This window comes from Sapajus apella, unplaced genomic scaffold (genome assembly GCF_009761245.1).
Source record: "Sapajus apella isolate SASKATOON/1434 unplaced genomic scaffold, GSC_monkey_1.0 scaffold14, whole genome shotgun sequence".
NCBI classification, from domain to species: Eukaryota; Metazoa; Chordata; class Mammalia; order Primates; family Cebidae; genus Sapajus; species Sapajus apella.
The window spans coordinates 11,360,870-11,371,645 of NW_022436954.1; the positions used below are offsets into that span (position 1 = coordinate 11,360,870).

General features: G+C 49.2%; 1 protein-coding gene across 6 annotated transcripts in view; it reads right to left on the bottom strand.

Annotated features, from left to right (window-relative positions):
- Nucleotides 1-9,120, bottom strand: part of STX3 (syntaxin 3) — a 50,181-nt gene extending 41,061 nt beyond the window's left edge. For 2 of the 6 annotated variants that reach the window (XM_032283311.1, XM_032283313.1), the window contains exon 1: nt 8,899-9,120. In XM_032283311.1, the coding sequence (XP_032139202.1) occupies nt 8,899-9,105 (207 nt within the window). In that variant the 5' untranslated portion in view covers nt 9,106-9,120. Of the gene's footprint in view, nt 1-7,806; nt 8,837-8,898 lie in introns of those variants that run through there. The other 4 variants (XM_032283312.1, XM_032283310.1, XM_032283315.1 and 1 more) reach the window with 4 other exon arrangements.
- Nucleotides 9,121-10,776: the final 1,656 nt, after the last annotated feature.

Genomic DNA, 10,776 nt, shown 5'->3' on the forward strand with positions numbered 1-10,776 from the left:
AAAATGCCAAATCTCACAGAACAAAAGTCATATAAGCTGTTTCCTGATAGTGATACAATTAGAAATTAATACAATAATTGTTCTTCCCAGGCTTACCCATTTTGGAAATATAAGAATGCTTTTGCTTCTCCAGACCTGAAGTAGGTCTAGAGAAGAAGAATAAAAAGTCCCAAGAATGAAAGAAGTTGGAGGTAAGAGGCCCTCTAGGGAGATGTATACTAATGAGGAATCTGTGGCTGGGAAGATTAATTCATCCAGCATCACAGTTAATAAGGAACAAGGCCAAGATTAGAACCCCGGGTGGTCTAATCCAATGTTCTCTGCTTCATTAACTCAGAGAGGCATCTCAGGGTCCTATCACCAATCAGCACAGCCACAATGTTCCATGCAAAGTAACAGATTCATTTGTTCATTCATTCATCCAGCAGTATTTATTGCACATCTAACATATGCCAAGCAACGGTTCACGTAATACACCAGCACATGACACATGATGACAGTGCTTAGCCCAAGGAATTCTACACCCAAGAGAAGATGCAGTGCCCAACCCTGCCTGAATTCAAGGTCAAGCCTGGGGAAGACGGAAGCTTATTAGAGAATGTTGGCAGAAGTGACTCCTGGGAGAAATTTTGATGAATGAGTGTATTTACCCAAAGGAAACCTACAAGAAGGTCATTCAGGGTGAGAAGATCACACTTTCTTCCTGCTTTCTCTCTCATCCCAGGAGCCATTCAAGGAAGACCTTCTTCCTCCTGAAGATCTCAGGTATCCTTAGCTCCTTCCTTCTCTACCCCACACTTCTTCCCTCTCTGACTTCCTCTCCCTTCCCCTGTCTCCTGTCCTGGACTCTGGACCCCACCATGGCATTCAGTTCTCAAGGACACAGAGAGGAGGAAGAAAGGAACTAGTACTGTCTTACTCCATCCTCAGCCTTCTCTCCAACCCTTCCTTTCAGCCCCTGTGCCACAAGCCTCCGCCCCCTCACGGTCATTCTAGAATACTTAACAGTGACAACACGTAGCCTTCATGGAACACTCAACATGTGCTGAGTGAGGATCCTTCTAAGATGTGTGCCTTTTAGTGACCATGACAGTTCATCCCTAGGCCGGTCTTCTGGGGCCATTCCCCATCTTACAGCTGAGAAAACTAAAGTGTAAAGACACCAAGCGGCCTGCCCAAGAGCCTGCGGACAGTGGGCACCTGAGCTGGGGGGTGCTTGGGCAGCTGACTGCGGGGCCTTTGTCCTCAGCCATCTGGAGTGATGCCTCTTAACGGCTGCCCCACCTCCACCCCAGCTGTAGCATGTAGCACCGGCCACAGGAAACGTGCTTCCAGGGCACTAGAAAACAGATGCCAGAGCCCTGCCGACAAGGTCACAAAAAACAAGGAAAGTCTAAGCAACTGTCACAGGCCAGAGGAAGCTAAGGAGACGTGACAACCAAATGCAATGTGGTGTCCTGGATCGCATCCTAGAACAGAAAGAGGACATTAGTGAAACCCAAATGAAGTCTGAAGTTGGCTGAATAGTTATCTACCAATATCGGTCCCTTAGTTTTGCTAAGTGTACACCGTAGTGTAAAATGCGAACAAGTGAGGGAACCAGGGGAGGACTAGACAGGAACTCTCTGTACTATCTTTGTACTTTTCCGTAAATCTAGAAGTAGCCTAAAATTTAAAAATTTACTTAAAAAAAAAAATCCTGATGCAATACCAGACTGTCCTAACCCAGGGAGCTGAACATACCCAGACGGTGTTTGCTCCACTCATCTCTTTAGGTGGGGGGTTGAACTTCGCTCAGTTTCCAGATAGAGACTGGGGAAGGTTGCCATGGAAATGGTCCAATGCCAGAAAGCAGGCTGCCCTGAGAGAGGGGATGGGGTGGGGGCAGCTGCAGAGGGGCCTAACGTAAAGGTGGCTGGAGATAAGGCCCCTCAGGGACGACGGAATCTGCGGGTAAATACAGTTAGAGAATATCCCCATTCATCGACGGGATGGTTTGGTTTACGGCTTTACAGGCTTTGGGCTGAGAAGGTAGAAGAAAGAATGTAACACGCATGGTCTGTGCCCTCCCAGAGTGTAGGACCTAACAGAGCCAGCAATATCTGAAATTGCAGTACCATGTGGCTCTTTGCATACACCGCCAAAAATAAAGTTTGTGGGGTCCGAGGAAAGGCACGGTCAGTGCTGTCAGCCTGGGAAGCTGGATGACACTGGAACGGAGAGTAAGAGATATGTAGAATTTTACCAGGAGAAAAATGAAGTAGCTAAATGTTCACCATGACAGCCACATCTTCTCCTTCACTATCTTTCTAAATAAGGGCAACCTTCCATGTTGTCTTGGGCTAGGCGTTTAGGTATAGTTAGCAGCCTTGGAACTCTGTCCTTGGGGATGGACCTGTAAGCTCTGGCTTCATTAGCAAATACATGGGTTCCCTCAGTAAATGTTCCACCTCAGGTAGGTAAAGTTTCACCAGCCCACAGGGAATGGAGCAAGAAAAATAAGTTGTAATAATGAGTAAAGGATGTGTTAGGGCCAAGCTGTTGTTGATCAACTAACAGACAAAGTTTAATATACGCCTATCATGCAGAGTGCTAGGCACTGGGGCTCCACAGAACGATCATAACTGCTGTGGCCTCAGGGGCATACAGTGTGGTTAGGGAGACAATCAAATACAGTGTAAGGTGACACGAAAAACCAAGACACACACGTTCAACTCTTGAGCTCACTACTTCCCAGATGGGAATCTCAGTCAGATCTGAGCCACAATTCCTTCACTTGAAAAATGAGAGTAACACCCCAATTCCTTTGCTTGCAAAATGAGAATAATATAAAAACCCCTGCTTTGCAGGGTTGAGAGAATTAGAGACCAGGTATGTAAGGTACGCAGCATAAGTCTCTCTAATAGTTAGCAGCTCCTCAATAAATGATCAGTTATTATAATTGATATGGTGACAAGAAGTACTAGAAACATCGACCTTAAAGACAAAGGACCTAGATGGCAAAGAGTCCAACTTATAAAAAGCAATGGACAGTGGTTTCAAACCCACTCCATGGTAATCCCCCCAAAAAAATACCTCACTGCAAAGCAACATGCAGCCCATGAGAGCTACAAGAATGGAGGAGAGCACTCTAGGTTGCAGTTAGAGAACACCTCTTATAAAGAATGAGTTTTGGAAGACGGGTAGAAATTTTGACAAAGGCAGGGAGGACACTTTGGAGGAGAGAGAGGACAACATGAACAAGTGTCCCCCGCCCCCTTAGTTCCTGTGAATTCCCCCAACTTCCCCCACACTCACAGGAATAAAAATAAAATTAATCCCCTTCTCTCACCCAAGCATTTTCTGGCCTCCGGCTGATGGAGCTGTAATCCCCACTCAATCCCCATCACTCTCCACTCTGCTTCCCGTCTGCTCACAGAAAAACCGCTCTCCCAGAGAATGAATCCTCCCAGGTGCAGAGAAGAGGGGAGGCAGGAATCCTGACTTGTATGAAATTTTATGACTAGAAAAGGACAGAATCCCAGTGAAACAGCAGATTGGTATGTTAAGGTTCAGTTATGATCCAAAGCACCTGACACATAAAAGTGGCTCAATAAATATTTATTAACAAATTAAGCTTTAAAGGGGAAGTACACAGCTCCACATTTCTAATGGGGTTACAATGTTATCCTAAGGAACTATGATTCCACAAAGATCCTGGAGCTTCCAGTGGGGAAGGAGGCCAACAACAGCCATTTAGGAAGGAGTAAGAAACAAGATAGAACAGAGAGAGTAAAAAGTCAGTGTGGCCTTTAGAGCCCCAGGTGGTCGATTTCATTAGCGTGTTCCTATTGGTGCTGGTCTTCAAAGTGCCATTACATCCACGTCATATCTAGTCCTCTATAGATGAGTCTCCAGGGGGGCCCAAAGCCTTCAACCTCTATTCCACACCCCACTGGCTTCTCCGTTACCATCATCGCCCTTCGATTACTGTTGGTCCTCTTGTCATGTACCACATGTCTCTGTTTTCCCTACGTGACCATTTATTTACCCTTCGATACCAGGACTGTGTATAATCCTACCTAAACTTGATGGCCAGCAGGATGTGGGGCACATGGAGGTCACAAAGTTCTGACCATGGTGATCAGCAGGTACCATACCCCAGCGACTCTGCTGATGCTCCCTTGAGTTTTATATGCTCTTGATGGTTTATACACCAATGGGAAAGTGATTAAGAAAATCTAGGATCCTTGCTTTTCTTGCTAAGCCTCAATTCCCTCACTTGTAAAATGAGAATAACATAAAAACCCAGTCTCCCTTGCAGGGTTGAGAGGATTCAAGACAAGGAACTTTTACGTATCTGGTACGTAGGGTGCCTTACATATCTCCAAACACCTTTATGTATCTGAAGAGGTCAGACTGGGCTGGAAGAAGCAGCTGAGCTCAAGCATTACTTCTTCTCGGGAACCCACCCAAAGCCTCATGCCCATCTCCCATCTTCCAAGGACTGGACAACAGGGTCTTCCTGTGGTTGCTTCTATCACAAGGATGGTATCCTCATGTCTATTTCTTCTGTTTCTTCCAAGCGTGAACTTTCTAAGGGCCAGGAACATGTGTTTATCACCACTATACTCCACCATCTAGTGTGAGGACTGGCGCACAATAGGTACTCAGTACTTAGTAAATGTTTGCTGAATGAAAACAGGGCCAGGCAAAAGATCACTAGACTCAGGAGATTCAAAGTTCAGCTGCTGAGAAATCAGAGAGAACCATGTCCTGAGATAGGCTGGGTGGAGACACTGCACATTCCCGGCAAGCCTGTCCTCTGTCACTGAAGAAACAGCCTGTCAACAGAGCCTACCAGGAAGAGAAATGTAAGAGATGAGATGAAATGACATCAGGTAAGTCAGGTATGTGACCATGGCCTCATGAAAGGATGCGCTTCTGTGTGGACATTGCTACCAGCAGGCCAAGACAAGGGAACTCACAATAACAGTGGCGGGTGACTGTCACAGATTATCTCATTTTACTCTCACAATGATCCTATGGGAAAAGGGTGATGATCCACTTTACAGGGGCTACTCTGAGGTCTCAGTCCCTGGAAACTTCAAAGCCTTACCACAGGCTCACAGACAATGAATCATTTTATAAAACCACGCATTCTCAAGGTTGTGAAGGCCTTGTATCTCCTGGTTCACCTCCCCTCCAAGGGATGCTCAAATTCCTACAACATTCAACATCCCAACAACCTTCCTGCCTCCTTCCCATGCTGGAGGGTACACCATCCACTCCATCCTTGGGCAGCTCTGTCCACTAAAAATGCTTTCTTACAGATTCCTCATTTCTACCCATCAGCCCCACATGTTTTCCCTGTATCTACCCACAGCAAAGCCAGTCTCAGGCAGGAAAGCTCTCCAGCTCTTGGGCGGCAGTTACCACCCCGCCTCCCCAGGGTTTAGAATGAACACCACAGAAAGAGATTGCATAGGCTGCTCGATGTGAAATTTGTTTCATATAGGTTAACGAATGCTTCTCATTGATAGTGGAAATCAGGGAGAAGATGCATGTCTTGTTTCAGTGAGATTGATCCCTGGGAGTCCAGCTGGGAAGAGGGGGTAAGAGGAGGTGAATTGGACACCAAAATCCACGTAAACCTTAACAGTCTTCACAGAAACCTATAATAACGCCAGAAGGGGCTTCTGAGATCAACTAAATTCCTTGTTGTACAAAGGACAAATTGAGAAGCAGAGAAGTTAAGTGACACAAAGAAACACAGTGATCAGAGTCTTGTGACCTATCACCTACATCCCTTTGTCCCGAGCTGCCATGCATCTGCTCCAAAACGCTAGGGCAGCCACCCTGTGATTTCAGAACAATCCTCCCATAATAACACCACCATCTCCAGTCTCACTTTCACCACATCCCCAAGAGGGAAAGGGAGGAAACCCATCATTAATTCCATTTTGCAGAGGGTAACCATGAGGCACCAAGGAGAAACAAAGGGACTTGCTCAGGTTTCCCAGGCAAATTAAATGTATTCTTGGAACTCAAAGCTCAGTTAAGACTCTTTGCTCATGGTTGACAATGAGCTATTGAAAAGGGGCCGTGGAGTATCTTCCTGTGGAAATGGATTTCCTAACAAATGGAGGAGTCTGCTGTTCAGTTTTGTTTTTTTTATGGTTGGGTGTGCCAACACAGAGAGATTGTCAAAACCATGCTCTTCTTTTCCTTCTGTCTCCCCAGTCAGCATGCTTCAAGGGAAGGAGCACCATGGAGAGTGTCAGGAACCTGGGTTCCTCTCCTGGTCATACCCTAGCTGGCTCTGTGTCCTGGGGCATCCCTCCTACCTTGTGAGCACCAGTTGCCCCATCTATAAAAAGAGGGGCAATAAATTCTTCTCGATCAGTAACCTGGACACTGTGAGGCTCAGATGACTAAGAACAAGCCTGAGGCAAGAAACCATTCCCACAACAGACAACTGTCCCTTTGCTTCTCTCACTTCCCCAGCTCTCTGTCTCCTCCGCAGCCCTGTTACCCAGAACAGGTGAAACAGACATGAAGGTCTCATCCAAGCAAGGCAGGAAAAGGATAAACTCTTGTAACATCATCAAACACTCTGCATTTTCCAAAGAGCACTCACAATCACTAGCATAATATTCGCCATTTATTAAGTCCCCCGTGCCATGCACCATAAAAGCGTTCTTATGCATGTTCTGTTGCTTTTAGACCTTACAACCACCCATTTTACAGATGAGAAAACTTAGGCTGGGAGTTTAAGGGGTCGCCAGTAAGCGGTGGAGCCAGGAGGCAACCCCAGTTCTAGTCCAGTCCAGTGCTTCCCAAACTATGTGCCCATGAGTCACCTGGGAAAACTGATGAACAACTAGATTCCGATTCTGCGTGGCTAGACTGAGACCTAAGCTGCTACAGTTGTGACGAGCTCCAATGTAGATGGACCAAACTCTTGAGTGTCAAGGGCTATATTTTAATTTTATTAAGGTAGAACCTATGCCACCGAATCTCCAAGGCTTAGCACTGGACCTCCTCAAAGAATACACTCAATAATTACGTATTGAATGATTCAATGAATAACTGTCTTAAAACCCCCTGCGTTAACCCTTCTCTATACCAAGTTCCCTTGTATCATCTGATCCTCCCAACAAATTCTTAGGGTATGATCACTCCCATGTGACAGATACGGAAACAGAGACTCAGTAAGTAGCCTAAGGTTTTACAGCTTTTGGGCAGCAGGGCGGGAGGCAGTCTACACAGCTGTTCCAAAAGATACGGTCGGGGATGGGGGACAACGACACGCGAGGATAACAATTACGAACCACCAGCTGGAGAGGAGCTGACCCATCCCGGCAGGTGACCACCTCACAGCTCCAGAGTCACCAGGGAGCTCTGAGCTGCTCCCTGGGGGGAGAGGTAGCCAGACCTGGCGCCCCTCAGGAGGGAAACTGGAAAGGGAGAGGAGGCTGGTCCTGGGCGTAATGCCAGGCAGCAGTGGGCAGGTGGTGAAGGGACCCCTGACCTCATGGTGAGCCCTGCCGGGCCCAAGCACCCTCCTTGAGACCCAGCTCTGGACAGACACTGTCCAGCTTGCGGGGTGGGAGGATTAGAGGCGTTCAGGAAAATCATTGCCTAGCGATGAATCACCGGGCACATGACCCCGTGAGGGAGGGGAGGGGAGGGTGCGGAACCGGCGCGGGAAGCGGTGGGGATTTGGGGAGGGCAGGCCTCAGGCTCGGGCCCCCTCCAGCCTCGACCTGGGGAGCAAAAGGAAGCCCCTCTCCCACGCAGCCCCCCGCCTGCGGCGACACTCACGGCCTTCAGCTGCTCCAGCCGGTCCTTCATCCTGGAGCCCAGGCGCCCGCAGGCAGGTAGCGCGGCCCAGGTGAGCGCGGCCCAGGTGAGCTGCCGGAAGCGGCGGCCAGGCCCGCCGGGGCGAAGGAGCTGGAGGCGCAGGTGGCGGCGGGCGGCGGACGCGAGCCAGGAGGAGCGTCCGAGGCCACTGGAAGCCCCACCGCCCCGCCCCTCCGCCCCCACCGGCGCCGCGCGCTCCAAATCCGGCTCCCGGGCAGGCGCCGGCGCAGCGCTGATCCGCCCGGGACCCGCCCCTACCTGGCCGCGCCCCGCGTTCCTTCTTAAAGGACCCGCGCCCCGCCACCGCCCGGCCGCCCGGGGCGTCTCCAACCACCACTTCCCTAACCCGAGAGCCCTCCAGACACGCGTGGAGTCCGGGGAGAGGCCCCTGGGCCGGCGGATCCCGCCGCAGGGCCGAGGAAGAGCAAGAGCGCCTGTCTGGCCCGGCTCCGCGCTACGATCCAGTTCTTAGCAGACCCGTTGCTAGGCGGAGACAAGCTCCCGAAAACAAATAACTCAAGACAATGTGATGTGGTTGGGTGTGAGTCTAGTATTCTAAAAATAACCCGCCGGGGGGAAGGCATTCCGAGGAGTGGAATCAGCCTCTGGGGTGCTCGCAGTGAAAGTGGGGGGATGGAGGAGGTGTCACGAGGAAAGACCTGGAGATCTGGAGATGCAGGACGGCTCGGGGCGGTCAAAGAATGTGGATCTTTTGCTTGTTGGAAGTGGGGACCGCTCCGAGAAACGTAAGCAGCTCATGTTGTTGGTGCCAGTGGAGACACTGGGCACTCACAATTTGCATACGTTTGGGAAAGTACAGTTTCTCAAGAGGACCCCGTTCCCGCGTCTGTAAATTGGAGATGATGCCCACTTCGTAGTTTGCTGTGAAGCCTGTGAGCGAGGAAGAGCTGTAAAATACAGGGCTCTGCACTGGAGCGCTCGCCCTCCTCGCAGCCCGCGCGGTGCGCAGGTGGTTCCCAGGCGGCTTCCGCTTCCGAAAAGCAGATCGTCCCTTTATCCTGTCTTCTCCCCGCCTCCCCCTCTTTTCCCTACCCAATTTGTCTTCTTGGGAACAAATGACACATTCATCAGAGTGGAGCTCAACAAACGGGTCTGGCGAGCCGAAGATTTAATTCTCAAGAATAGGATCTGCTCTGGGTTTTCAGGTGAAAAGGCCGTAAATGTCTTTGTCATTCTAGCAGTATCTTGCCCTCTTCTGCTATCTGGGTGCGTGCTCCCTGCTGACCTCTTCCGCATCATAAAGATGCGGTCGGGCTGTTTGAGCCGGCCCCGCGAGTCCCGGCCCTAGTCCTCTCTCGCGTCCCGCGCACGGCTTTCTGCCAGCCGCCCTCGCGGGCGGGGTGGCCCCCACTTAGTACAGGGAGGGCTTTTGCGCTCCCTGGTGGTCATACTAGGAAAGACGAGTCGATCAGAAACACTACCACCTCCTTACCTTAAGATATTTTGGGGGAGTTTGGGGGTGGGTTGGTTAGTTTGTTTGCTTGCTTGCTTGCTGTCTGTCTGTTTTTTAGACAGAGTTTCGTTTTGTTGCCCAAATTGAGTGCAGTGGTGTGATCATGGCTCTCTGCAGTCTCGACCCCCTGGCCCAAGCCATCCTCCCTTCCCAGCCTCCCAAGTAGCTGGGATTACAGTCGTCTGCCACTACACCCGGCTGATTTTTGCATTTTTTGTAGAGATGGGGTTTCTCCATGTTGCCCAGGCTGGTCTGGAACTTCCGAACTCAAGCGATCCGCCCTCCTTGGCCTCTCAAAGTGCTGGGATTACTTACAGGCGTGCACCACCACACCCTGCCCTTAAAACATTTTTGTTGGTGGCGACAGTTAGGTCCCTGCGCTTTAGGAAAATAGAGTCTTTTGAGAGAGGCAGAGCTATGAACAACCCTTCACGTTAGAAATCTGAAAAGGACCATTGGGGTCTGGAGTAAGAAATTCTTTCTACAGCAGGAATCAAGGGTGGCCTGTTAGCCTCTGTTCAAAGGGTTCCTGTTACAGGATAATTGTTTTTAAAAGAGTAAAATCATGACTTCCCTACAAATATAAAATGCACATACATCAAAGACTTTGTTTTATTCATTAATGAATGAGGAAACCAGTAAGAGGCTAACCCTGTTCAGAGGAAAACACAAAGAGCACGCTCATATATAGGCAATCAGGAATGCTGAAATGAACGCATTAATAAACGCACAATTGGCCTGATTTGATGGCTCACGCCTGTAGTCTCAGCACTTTGGGAGGCTGAGGCGGGCAGATCACTTGACGTCAGGACTTCAAGACCAGCCTGGCCAACATCCTGAAACCTCATCTCTACTAAAAATACAAAAAATTAGCCGGGTGTGGTAGCGTACCCCTATAAATCCCAGCTGAGGCTGAGGCAGAAGAATCTCTGGAACCTGGGAGGTGAAGATTGCAGTGAACTGACATCGCACCACTGGGCTCCAGCCTGGGCAACAGAGCAAGACTCTGTCTTAAAAATTTTGTTTTCCACATGTTCTCGCTCATAAGTGGGTGTTGAACAATGAGAACACATGGACACAGGGAGGAGAACATCACACACTGGGGTCTGTTGTGGGTGGGGTGCTAAGGGAGGGATAGCAAGGGGTAGGGAGATTGGGGAAGGATAATATTAGGAGAAGGGTGACGGGGGAATGGAGGCAGCAAGCCACCGTGGCATGTGTATACCTATGTAACAATCCTGCAAGATCTGCACATGTACCCCAGAACTTAAAATTTAAAAAATGAAAAAAAATTTTTGTTTTAATAAAAATAAAAATTTATAAATAATAAATGCAGAACTGGCCTCAGGGTGGTGGAAGAGCAATTGCACTTCTACCAGGCAAAATTCATTTATATCTCTATGGACAAGAATTATTGGCATTCCTATGAATTTTCTACAGCTTACCAAGTTGGAAAA